Source organism: Citrus sinensis, chromosome 4, assembly GCF_022201045.2.
Source record: "Citrus sinensis cultivar Valencia sweet orange chromosome 4, DVS_A1.0, whole genome shotgun sequence".
NCBI classification, from domain to species: domain Eukaryota; kingdom Viridiplantae; phylum Streptophyta; class Magnoliopsida; order Sapindales; family Rutaceae; genus Citrus; species Citrus sinensis.
In genome coordinates this window covers 3443364-3457247 of record NC_068559.1, presented here as the reverse complement: position 1 = coordinate 3457247, position 13884 = coordinate 3443364, and the positions used below count along the sequence as shown (strand labels likewise).

The 13884-nt window shown below is 34.3% G+C and overlaps 1 protein-coding gene across 2 annotated transcripts; it reads right to left on the bottom strand.

The window, feature by feature from the left end:
- Positions 1-265: 265 nt before the first annotated feature.
- Positions 266-9469, bottom strand: LOC102606977 (uncharacterized). 2 transcript variants are annotated; one of them, XM_006485902.4, is made up of 18 exons: positions 9071-9469; positions 8212-8281; positions 7215-7838; positions 6932-7117; positions 6701-6814; positions 5792-5850; positions 5379-5445; positions 5192-5243; positions 4999-5091; positions 4746-4829; positions 4208-4632; positions 3902-3963; positions 2643-2712; positions 2330-2410; positions 2125-2226; positions 1455-1579; positions 973-1090; positions 266-740 (listed from the first exon to the last, which is right to left on the bottom strand). In XM_006485902.4, exons 1-18 carry the CDS (start codon positions 9133-9135, stop codon positions 537-539), a joined length of 2601 nt encoding a protein of 866 aa, XP_006485965.1. In that variant the 5' UTR covers positions 9136-9469; the 3' UTR covers positions 266-536. The 2 variants fall into 2 exon arrangements, with proteins under 2 accessions (XP_006485965.1, XP_015388167.1); XM_015532681.3 differs by lacking the exon at positions 9071-9469 and adding an exon at positions 8460-9028.
- Between the last annotated feature and the right edge of the window lie 4415 nt (positions 9470-13884).

Here is a 13884-nt window from a genome sequence, read left to right as displayed (position 1 = left end):
TACGTATGATTTATATATATGGGTTTAAAATTTAGATCAGACTCCTCCGATGTTTTGCCTAAAGAAGAACAAACAAAACATCAGAATAATTCTTTAAATCGTTCTTGGGCCTACATTTTTTGGGCCCGGGCCAAGACTGGCCAGACACGCAAACCTTATGGGCCTTAGTAAAACGACCGTGCCATTGTGGCACCTTCATACGGATGAGAGGTTAATAAGGTAACATAGGGACTGTACATATTGATATGAAAAATAAGAGAAAAGATTGTACAATTGCTTTACTATTGAACTCTTGTATTTTCTTACATTTTCTGCTCACCTAAAAACTATTTTTATTGCTACTTAACGAACAAAGGAACAATAAATGGATATGAACTTTATATTTGTTCACTAGTCAAAAATTACAGGCAAACACACTATTTCCTACGCTCAACCTCAGCTTTCACAGGAATATATCTACCAGGGCAATAAAATATAAGAATTGGGCCCGACGGCGGACATATGTGGATGCATCATTATAATAGACCTGTGTTTATCTACTCTTGTACTTCAACACCATCTGTTCCTTTCTGCTCGGTGGTGCTTGGAGTCGGTGCCCCGTTCAGAGGCTCGGTCCTTGGACCCTGTGTCTCGTTTGGTGCCTTGGTGCTTGGTGTATCATTCACAGACCTGGTACTTGGACTCTGTGCCTCGTTCACAGGCTTGACATCTGCTGGCCCATCAGTGCTATTAGCTTTTCCCTGTTGTATCCAATCAAATTTCAATCAGTTAAAAAACATGTAATAAGCCAAGGACATACGTTAAAAATGAGCAATATTTACCCTTTCATATGTTGAATCAATTTAAATGAACTAGCGCCATTATAATCTACTCTATCAATGGTCAGCAAGCCCATCCAGCACCATGAAATCGCATGCAACAATGTACTACAGCAGAGTAACAAATGCTATAGGCAGCATAAGAAAAACACACCTTATTACGGTCACGCCAACCAAGTCCAAATGGTCTAGCAAGTAAACTAATCTTTCTTCCAGGCACTTCTTGTGTGGGTTCTTGATTGCTCCGTGCTGATGAATCTGGATGTGGTGATCTACAAAGCACACTTGTAATTATTAGAAGACAGCTTTCAACCATAGAGGCAATATTCATGTATTACATTAAATGCCTGTAAACCAGTAATCTGCACTTTGTAAGTGAGCATCTTTCTGACATTTTGATCTCCGGGAAGCAAGGTTGGGGGTTTTGATATAAAGAGATCAAACAATTAAGATGTAAAAATAGGGAATGGCAAATTATAAAGGTAAGTAACAAAATACCATTGCAAATCATCAAATAGAATATAGAATATGATAAGAAGAAATATAAGGGATAGTGATGAGTTAAGTTTTGACAAGAAGAATAGAACTCCAGCAAGGCAAAAACAGTCAAGATACGGGAAAAGATTGATTACACACCGTGGAGAAGGCTGTGCTTTGATTTGGCCGGATTGGTATTGCAAGGTAGCTTCCAACATTGATTCAGCCATAACCACTCTCTTCTCCATTTCAGCAAGTGAAGCAATGGCCTCTTCATATTTTTCCTGCACAAATATATATTTTGTATCAGAAGGTTTTCTAATCTGCCAAGGAGACTAAAACATATCTACAAAATATTGCAAACAGCTTATATCAAAGCTGCAGTGCCATTAACTAGTTCACTAAATCATGTGAATGTTATTTCTATCAACCCACATGAAAACAAAACCACAATAGGTTGTGTCCAAAGAATATTTCAGAATGAGATCATGTTACAAGAAGCCAGCTAGATCAAGAGAGTTATTTCAGCTAGTACAACAAAGACAGATATGCCCAGTAAACAGCACTAAAGAAAGACTTGACTGTTTTTAACATTCAGTACAAGAAAGCAAAAGAAAGAGAGATAAATTATATTAAAAAGAATGACAGACCACAAAAGTAAAATGATGGATGGTAGAGAGTGTACAGAGCTGTAAAGCTCTTTGCTAATAGATATGACTCTGCATATTAGAATATAGCTGAATAGGATTCATATTGCGAACCCCAGATAAAAAATTTAACTGCTTTCCATCAAATAGCAAAGTCAGGATCTCCAAAAATAAAGAAATACCTGAAGCACTTGAGCAGCATATCTTTGAGCTGCTGCATCTTGTTCAGCAAATCTGCGAGCATCTTCTGTTACCTTTTGCTCTTGCTCTACCCGCATCAAGACCTTAAAAATTTTGAACCAGTCTCTAAATTATCATGACAGAACAGTCGCCAGATAAGTTTATTCTTCTTCAAGTAGACATTCTAAAGTGGACCAAAAACAATACCTGGATCATGGCACTTTCTTGTTCCTGTTTGTCAGCAAGGATCCTCCGAAGCTCAGAAACCTCCTGTTCTAACTGCTCAACCTGTTGATGACAAGAAGAAATTAAGTGTGCGATATAAATGTCTGATGGAAACTACCTACTAGATGGAAACTGTCTTAATGTGACTAATTTATACCAAATACATGAAATTATAACAACTGATTTAACTAATAAAAACACAATTACGATATCCAACCCCTCATCACAATACATGCATATATACGAGCAAGCAAGCACAAGTACTCCCACATGGATGCACAGGCATTGGACATACCCTCGCGCTTAATTGACGCCGATTATCCTGCTTGACCATCTCCATCAAAGCTGTCTCCAGCTCCTCAGCTCTGACAAAAAGTGGAAAGATACAAGAACATTAGTGATGTAAAACTAGAAACACTAATCTTGAATGATTTAAGAACAAAAGTATTCCGCTAATGAAAATTAAAGCAACTGCTAGATCAAATTCCAGTGACTGAAGAAACATTAGGGGACTGTTCTTTGTTACTAGAATAGAATGTCATCTAACGCAATAATCACTAGTCTTCTTGTTCAAGATTTTTTATACTCAGGATACATCGAGATGTCTGAATTTAAACTAAGTATAAGTACTTCTAATTGATGAGGTTGTTGAACTTTTTGAACTCGCAACTGCTACCTTATAATCTGCAACAGATTATGGTGTCCCCTCTTTCATTCCATAGAACACTCCATTACAGGCAGCAGCCACATGAAAGAAAGAGACAAGGGGAAAGGATTTGAAGGACAATAGTCAACTGGAACATATTTAACTGAAGGAAATCCATAATTCATTTGCAACAACTATTTCGTTCCAGATTGCACTAGTTTGAGGAGAAGAGAGTTTTTTTAACCCACTTTCAGCTGAAAAGAACGTGGAATGTAAGAATTCTGTTTCCTTACAAAGTGAATATCAAAGATTCAGGTAACCTTTATGCTGGGGCATCCAAATAGAATATCCTAGCTAGAGTGGAAGAATAAACAACTTTCATAGGGCTGATAACAGACTGCAGATGCAAATCATCAGGAGTTACCCATCTTTCACTCATTTTCCATCTCCAGGTTTTAACTCAATTTCAGCTGCAAAGTACTTGGGACTAAAAGAATTCCATTTCCTTATAGAGTGACTATCAAAGACTGAGTGATATAGAATATCTTAGCGGGCAAAGAGAATAAACGAGTTTCATGTGGCCAATTGCATACAAATACATATGCAGACCAAGGCAAAATTTCTTAGAAACTTGGTTTTGAATTGTGAAGAACTTGTACAACAGATCATATCGATTGAAGTATACAACAATGAACAGCTATCATATGAACAATTATCTGAGAATAGACAGGTATAGCAGCAACCATCAAAACAGAAGAACCTATGCACTCAATATATTGTCAGCCTCTGTACAAGGTTTCTGTTCCTTTTCTCCTTTTATTTTCACGAGAAACATAAACAAAGTATATAATGACTGGAGTGTACTTGCATCAATACAGGTTCTCATACAGCATTTAGAAGGCACCAACCTAAGTAAAGCAGATCTTTTCTCCTCCAGCAACCTGCATAATTCGACCTTTAACCATACCACCTGCAAGTAGAATGTAGACCAAGTATTACAAATCAGTGTATATTGTAATAGAAGCACTTTAGTTTACCATCTAATGCCAGCTATAAATGTACTGATCTCAGCTCAAAATTGTGTGTATCATATGGTATGTTATACTAAAACATCCTTCGCAGGTATTAGGACATGAATAATGGGATGTTTGATCTCATAACTCTAAAATGATGAAGATATTATGCTCAAAAGTAGGAGAAAGCATATAACAAACCTGCTCTTGAAGATCTGGAACCGAATCTATCTCCCCATCTCCTGTTAGGCTAATAAGAACCTCATCTGCATTTGTGGATCCAGATTCTGAACGAGATAGATTACCATTTGTCTGTGGATCATCCAGTTGTACTCCTTTATTTGGATCTATCAGCATTGATTTAGGGTCTTGCTTAAAATTATATAGTTTAGATGCTAGTCCCTGAGAATCCTTCCGAGCTAGAAGGCCCTTTGATCTTTCCTCAACAGCAGCTATTACAGCCGGTCGATGCTTGTTCCTCAACTCCTTTAATCTGTTTTCATTCACATTTTGGTAACCCATGCAAGCAGTCAATACAAGCTGACTGCTATCAAAAGTTGAGCCAGCCAGAGTCTGTAGCAAAGTAACTGCATCTCCAGCATCCTTAGTTGTAACTAATGCAGGGCCTACAAGAAACTGAGTGAAAGTAAGTTTCATAAAGTAAACTGGCCAAAAGGTTTCTGTTCATGTTTCATAGCACATGATATGATCCAAAAACTTGGAAGCTTTTACCCAGTACCATATAATTCCATCAAAGCAAGTGCGGTTCTGAAAAGCATGACCCTGTTTCCTTCAAAAAGAAGCACGTCCCAGATGCGAAGAACTGCAAAAGGGGGGAGTCCATCAGATTATATGGAAGAATGAACTTGCTAAAGTACAGCGATGCGAACTACATTACCAACATGCAAAAGTTAAACCAAGCCACATTTTTTTTTAAATTCCAATTTTATGATGAAAGGTTAATTCATGAAAGATACAGCATAAAACCTGACCACTTTCCCAGGGAAGCATGTTCATGAAAATAGAAAGGAACCACGGACCAGTAACCCATGCCACCTGTACTCCAAGGTAATCGAGATGATTGACTGCACCAGGTATTAGCGTGATGTCAGAAAACAACCATCCACTTTCATAAATAGAGAGTGCTTGAGAATATGCAAGAACAATGATAAAAGATAAACAAACCCAATTTAGGAAATCTCTCGCGCACCAACTCCTCAAAAACTAATTGGTCAACCTGACAAATAAAAAGATTCATCAGATACCCATCGGTAATTGAGTGATTTCTTCCACCTCATTAATGTTTTCTTTGAGGAAAAAGCACAAATACAGAAAACGGCTAAAAGGTAAATGGAGTCATTGGAAATGTTACCTGAGATTCTATCATTTCCTCCGAGTAATAGCCATCAAAATAGTCGTCAAGAATGCCCATCAGCGCCCTAAAAATTTTACAATAAATTAGAATCAGTTGAAGGCAATAATGAATTTATTTATCAGTTCAAAATCTTTCTTACCAACTGGTAAAAAATTTATAAAAAAAAGGGAATACTCATGATTTATGAACTTATAATTATAAGTTCAGTCCATATCAGATCATACAAGGATGTTGTTATTATTATTTTAGAAAAGCATATACAATAAAACAGCCGCTGCTATAAATATGATCCTAGGAATGCAAAAAACAAAAGAGAGGGAAATTTAGCATAACATCATCTATACTTCCAGCAAGAGACCAAAGAAGTTAATGATAAATTGAATATATATAAATGAAGTTCCTGAACCTACCAGAAGGCATTTTCTTCAGGCATCAGAAGTAGCAGCAAGGCAGCAAAGAAATTCATGGCCTGCACACAAAGAGAATAATTAGCTAGATAGTTACCAACAGTTTATTATAATGATTACACAGAACGCTTCTGAAGTAAAAAAGTTTTGTTACTGCACCAACTAAAGTAATTTTAAATTATTGTAAATGAAGAAATTTCCTTTAGCAGAATATAGAAGCTTCATGTCACATTGAAATCTTCAATTCATAATTCAAATTTTCAAATTTTCATAAAAGGAGCTGCACATCACTAATGATTATAATTTAAAAACATGTGGCTGCTATTTACTAACATCAATGATAAAGAACCAATACAAGCCTTGATTGGGATTTGCTAGTGCACACAACTGGGTCAGACAATCTCAAACAAGCTTCCACGTTTCAGAAAAAACCAGATACAAATATACTTAAATTCCATTAAGTCGTGCAATAAATCCCTTGTGATATGTATTCAACTTTACCAAGTGATATAATAAGCCTATTACTTGCTAGTGAACCACATCAATTGAAAAAACCCTCTTTACCAGCTAGTGCATGAACCGTATGTAAACTTTTTTTTTATAAGAAACGGTAATAACTTTATTTCTATTAAAAAGCCATAAAAAAGCACATATATACTTCATTTTATTCATTTCTCATGTCATGAAAATTAGGTAAAATTCAAATTACTTCAATTTTAATTTCAATTTCACCCTCAAAAAAAAAAATTGAATTAAAGTTGTCAGCATCATGCATGAGGTACACAATAAGAAGAAGCAATATCTTGCAAGTATCACAAAATTATAGAATGATTCCTTTCCCGTCTGGCCAATGACATTGAAAAACCATAAGCATGACATAAGGAAACACAATACCACTAGAAAACAAAATACCTGACAGTACCCAACAGAGGGATTATGACGAGCATAAGCTGTGAGTAACCGTCTCAAAGCATTTCTACCATCATTATCTAGAGCAGGATGACCCGGGAATGTTCGAGGCAAATCCTGCATTCGTATCCAATATGAAAGTTAGGGCAGTGGGGAGCCAGTATGGATAGTTTCAAATTAATGAACACAGCATGAAAGAACTGAATATACTGGGCACAGAAATTAGATATTGACCTTCTCAATTTGCCCCTTCCATTTCTCTGGCAGACATACAGAATCTTTGGTTGAGCTCTTGCTGTCGTTGTCGGACTGCGAGCTATGTTGTTCCATGTTATTGCCAAAATTACTTTCTGCAGAAAGTAGATCTTGATAGTACTTGTCCACTCGACGCGCCCTCACACCCACAAAGGCTTGCCAAAGCTGAGATTGTAAGAATCGAACAGTTAAAAAAATTATCATCTGAACCTAAACTTCACTGGAGGTAAGAGAGAGAGAGGACCAAAAGTACAATACATACCTCTCCTCGAAGTGCCATGGGCAGTCCCCCACGAACAAGGACCTCCAACTCTTCTTTCCAAGGGAATAAAGACTGTAGGGTAGTGGCATCAATGGCAACAGCGCCAGTGACAGAGGCACTCACACTATCATGTGAAGGACTATCTTGAGTCGGGTCTGACTTCTCCACATCATAAAACTCATCATCAGAATCCTCCTCTGAAGCTCCCTTCAAGGACTTAGACTCGTCGGAAGGAGGTGATGGCTTCCCTCTTCCAGTCTGTTCACCTTTGGGAATACTTCCTTTCTTCTTTACACGAACACTCATCATGTCTTCAATGGCACGGAGTGATGGTCTAATCTCAGACCATATTATAATCCTATGAGTTTTTTTCTCAGTGGTTGACAATATCTCCTCCTTTTCCGTGGCATTTTCAGAAGAACTATCTGAGCCAGGCTTCTTGACACTTGAATCGTCTACCTCAATAACCTTCTCCAGACTATCACCCACCTCCTCCCCCTTAGCTTCTGTGCGCAATGCGTTGTTATTTCCCTCTGTAGATAAACCATTTATAGGCAATTGAGCTGACTCAGATTGCCTTTCTAAGAAACTATTCCACCTATCTGATCTTTCTTCCTCTTCCTCCTAATATCATGCATTAAAAGCAAAAAATCAGTTATTTTCTTCTCAAAAATACAATTTTCTGAAAATTCAATTTGGTTTCTGAACAACAGGAGAAAATTATACTTTGCAATCAGAAACTCCCATCAAATATGACTCATTAAAACCAAATGGTTCACTCCCGTGTGCAAACATGTAATTGGTCTGCAACCCTCTGATGTTTTTCATTTTTTCGTTCATCAAACAAATCATTCACCCATTATTTCAAAGACCAAAATAAACATATCACTTGGAAATTTCTTTTCCGGTCTCTTCATCAAGAACGTCTCGACAATCAACAGAGACAATAAGATCATGAACTTGAAAACAACTACGTTAGAGTTGGAATGAAGAAAACCTTGTAAATATTAGCATACTCTCGGTATCTTTGTACATGCTGAGGTCTCACTGCAAATCCATAAACATCCCTGTCAAAACCAAAATAAATTTCTATTAAATCCCAAATTCAAAGAACCTTCTCATTGACAACATAACACTTCATGCTAAAATATTAATCAAATACTCATAACAGCATCAAGAAACCCAAACCATCAATGACAAGCCGAACAACAGAAAAGTTTTAAAACAGCAGCCAACACAAATTACCTGTCATCCGCCTCCAAAGATTGCTGATTCACAGTAGACAACAACATATTCCACTCAAAACCACAATTCTATTTCCCCAATCACTCGCCATTGCATAATACATTCACTTAAACTCAAGTTCACAATGAGAGCACCACATTTTCCACCCAAAAACCTAAATTAATCCTAATAAAATCCAATCAAATCGTGACCAATTCAAATCCAGATCAATCACCAGAAAGGGAGGGGGGGTTCTAATCAAGATTTCTCCAAGAATTGCACATTAAATGAGAATTCGTAAATGCGCGCATAATGCATCAATATGAACACAGTTGCGTATAAATCAACGTGATCGACGCATTTGAAATTTATTTTTTTAACTTACAAAAAGCGAATCCAATTCGGAAACGCAAAATCTGTCGCAAATTTTCAATAATTAAGCACGAATCAAAGTCAAAACAGTCAAAATCATCACATCACAGGATGACACGAACACGTAGCGATCGACCTGCGTGCTAAAACTAAAATAAATGCTTTGGAGATAAATAAATGAAAAATGAGAAAGAGGAGGGGGAGGACACGTGGCGAGAGGAGGTACTAGGTAGTACGGGAAAGGAGAAGAAGGATAATACCGCTTGTGTTCGAAAGCAAGGAGAGGGTGGTTAATGGCATTGGAATTGGAGGCAGCCGTCTTCATAGTCGTACTACGTGGATCGATTCGATTGGAGCGTGTGGTTGGAGTTCGTTGACGCGATGGATTGATGGATGGTGTAAGAGAGATCTCGCTCCCTTGATTTTCTGCAACTGAATTGAGAGAGAGAGAGAGAGAGAGATGGCTTGGTCTTGGACTCTTGGAGGCCTCGCTCTTCGAACTTGGTACAGATAGTGAAGACGAGAGAGTGATGTGGAAGGTGGTCACGTGGAAAGAGCGTGATTAGCGTTGCATTATTACATGATTCGGTGGATTCTTAGCACGGAGTTCCAAAATGGGGAAGAGCAAGAAGACGGAGTTTATAGTAAAGCACATTATTTTATTTTTCTTTTCTTTTCTTTTCTTTTTTTTTTCTTAACAGAAAAGAAAGAGATTGGATGATAAAATAATTATTACTATTTTCTTTTCTTTTTTTTCTTTTTTTTTTTAAACAATGTATTACTAGGACGGGACCAAGCCAGACAGTCTGTGTTCGTCATATCAATGATGTTGTCGTTGTGGCAAGTTGGTAGACACAATAAAGTTAAAGTTATATATGCATTTGACTTCAATTATAAAAAAAAAAAAACCAAAGGAACGATACAGTTAAAAATTCTATTATATAAATTATTTTATACAAATTAATATAACATTATATGAGTGATTGAATGAAATTATCACATATCTCACATAATTTATTTTTATTCAACTAATCATGTAATATTTGATTGATTTATACAAAAAATAGTTTAATCAATAGTTCGTAAATATGACATTATTATTAAATTAAAGAAAATAAAAAATATTACTCAAAATTTAAAAATATATTGAAAATTTTATGAGTGGCGAGGTATAACATATTGTACTATAATTGAACCTTTAAATAGATAGTTTTCACATCTGTTCTCAAATTTAGTGAAAAGAGATTCAATTTACTTTAATATGATGTGAGTGATTTTTTTTAATAGTTTAAATAAAGTATATTTTTTCTTAAAATATTTAAAATTTATTTTTAAGCTACTTTTATCATCGTTATATCAAGTAATAATAGTAACGGTGTAAACATTAAAAAAACAAATAAAGAAAGCCATTTTTAATAGTGATTAACAAGGTCGTCCACGAGACTATTAGTAAGTAATTCAAAATTTTCCAATTTTCATACAAAACTTAGGAGGAAAAATAAAATGTTAACGGCAGCAGGTGAAAGTATATATGGTCATTTTGTCATTCCATTAGTGTCGGCAAGGCCATTGAAAATGAAATTAAAAGGATACAAGAATTAATGAATGGATAATGATGCGTCTTTTTTATCATGCCCTTAGCCCCAGAATAAAAATATATAAACGGGTTAATTTTGTCCTGCCCCCAACTGTTTCAACATTTTTTGCCACGCATTCATATATTTCGAAAATACTCACTTCACACCCAATTTCGTTAATTTGACCGTTATGTTTAACGGAGCTATTTAAAATTTAAGTAAATATCCGAAATACCCCTTATCTTGAATTAGAGAAAAATAAAATGAGATAAAATATTAATTTAATAATTAATGTTTACATTAAAAAATTTTATTTAAAGACAATTAATAATAATTTCATTAATTAAATTATCAAATAAATTTAATTTATCATCATCAAATAATATTTAGGATATGAATTTTCAAATTTATCTTTTGACCGTTAGAATAAACGGTCAAATTAACAGAATTGGGTGTGGAGTGAGTATTTTCAAAACATATAGATGCGTGGCGAAAAATGTTGAAACAGTTGAATGTAGGACAAAATTAACCCTATATAAAAACCACCATGCCTCTTCATTACCCTCGCCATATCCATGAGCTGAACCCTAAACACGTAGGCCCACGTGTACATTATTATGACTAGACATTCAAAAGTTGTACCTTTTTGTCACCAAGTCACGACCTATCTTTCTTCAGAAATAAAAAATAAAAATCACGCCTATTTGACCAGTTAAAAGAAAAGAAAAGAAAAGAGAAAAAAAAATTGCACTTTTAAGATTTGCTCACGTCGGTGGTCATTCCCACTGTTTTTAAAGATGGATATTTCAAATTTATTTTATTAATGAATTTCATTTAGTCAGATGAAAATAAAAACTTTATTATTAATACACTATAATGTACAACAAAATTAGTGTACGGTGTATAATATTACCATCGTCGCCCCTTTGTCCAATTTGAGAGAAGAGTAGAGGTGGCTCTTTTCCTCGATGTTTTGTAAATGTTTTAACGTTTTACTTATAAGGTGGATACGAATCAATGTCAAATAATAATAAGATTATATAATATTATTATAATTCAATTTTTTTTCGTTAAGTGAATCCCTCTATTATAAACAAAAGCCACTTGTAATTGACACGTGGGGTGTTCAGATGTGGATTTAAAGTTTTTAAGCACTCAAAGAAAGTGTTAAGCACAAGTTGAATCATTAATACAATAACCTTCATCTTCATTCTACAATTAAGTTTGTTGTTTTGTGAAGACATTGAGATTTTTTTTTTTTTTTCACTTTGACGTGGCAACATTTTTCCACTAGTACTTAACTATACAAGTTATTCTTGTATTAAAAAAGAGTGTCTAAAGAGGCTATATATTGGGACCAATAATTCTTTAATTAATTTGGTTGACACCTCTTCTTTATTCTTAATGTAGTATACAGTATACACATAACCGACAAACCTATTTTAATAATCATATACATAACTGATAAACCCATTTTCATAATTAATCTATTGTTTTAAGCTTAATATAGAAAGACGACCAAAGTCTAAATTAAATTTTTAACTTCTATCTCCCTAAGATTTAAACTTGAATGGGCAAACAAAGAAACTGCTTGAAGATTATTAAGCCAAACCCGTGAAGTCAGGGAAGATAAAATAATGTCTAATAAAGTAAAGTCGAGAAATATAAGGATATATCAATACTCTCTTCTTCTTATTATTTTTTTGTAGATGTGACTAAGTAAAGTGCATAAATTATATTGTAAATTCTATGGATGGTAAAACCCAGTTCCTGCCTGGGTATGGCAATTCCCGGACTCTGTCTGGATATAATTTTTAGACACTCAAGTTGGATTTTTTATCTTAGATTTTTATGCCTACATTTTATGTTTTATAATATTATTTCTGTATATTTTTTTTATAATTTATTTTAATGATATTAGACATGAAAATATTAATTTTAAATGTTTAAAGTTAATATAATTATTTAAAATAGTATATATTTTATGATTTTTAATAAAATATGAGTTATGAGTAGGACCCGGGTTTATCAACTATCAATTGACACTTAGAACTAACTTGGTCTCATCCTCCAACTGAGTATTGCCTGGTCTGTAGGGATGATAATTTTTCCTGTTGGAGGATCCCATTCCGTTTGGGACGGGATTGAGACATATTTTTGTCCCAAAAAAAAAAATAAAGGGACCGAAATCGAACATTTTTTTTAATCTCATTTGCATAAACAGGACGGGACTAGGATTGACAAATCTTGTTCCATCTCATCTGATTGCCAGCTTTGTTGGTTTGGTCTATTACTATATTATTGAATTATTAGATATTTTAACACGACTGAAGTTAGTTACTGTCTAAATTTATAATTTTTGAAGCGTAAATCTTAATATTAATGTGCAATGAAAGCAAATGGGCAATTAAAAAAATTAGTATAAAATTCTATTCGAACATGCATGTAGTCGGAATAAAACTATTATTTGATTACATTCAAGATTTTTGCTACATTAAATTATGATGATTTTATCTCATTTGCATATACGGTACGGGATTTGCCCCGTCCTGTCCTATTGCCAACCCTACTAATATGGTCTCAGTCTAGTTGGGCAAGTATTTTTTAGACTTCTAAATTCATTATATTTTTTGTTATTCCTAACAGTAACAACAATTCTATGGTATTTTATGTACAATTTATGTATTTTATCATGTATCTTAAGAGAACTTTTTTTTTGACAACTAATATTTCATCATATATTTACATCGTACAATCAGATAACTAACAATAATTAGTGATATTTACAATCAGAAAAACAACTAGGATTACAATATTACATTAAAGCCTATAAAGTACTTATCTAGATAAATAAGCCTCATAAATATTTGAGGAATATATCTCTTCACTCGTATTTTGTAAGAGAGAAAAATTACAAATTAACTCCACTCAATGATACTTAATTGAGGGAGAATTTGAATTTATAAGGACTCAAATATGAAAGCAAGCGGTCCACCACTTGGCTAAAGGGCGAGTGGTTGTATTTTAGGAGAGCTTGTTATAGTAACTAAATGAAAATTTTATTATGAAAACTTTTTATATGTAGGGGCAGCTATAGTACATGCATGTATCTCATGCATGCATAAAAAAATTAATGCTAGATTAAATGGAGTGAATCCAATGGCTGAGATTCATCTTAGTGTTAAATAATAAAAATATTTGCAAGAAATGGAAACCTGTAAAACTGGTAACTTGAAACTTTGGACCAATAAATATGACATACATACCATTAATCTTGATATTAGGACCATTAAACTTGAAACCAAAGTAACTTAAAACTTTAGGCAATGAACATGAAACTTGGGTTCATTAACTTGAAATCCTGAAAATCATGCAATTAATGGACCAATAAACACGAAACACCTAGCATTAACTTGATATTAGGATCATTAAATTTGAAACCAAAGGAACTTGAAACTTAGACAATGAACGTGAAACTTGGGATTATTAACTTGCAA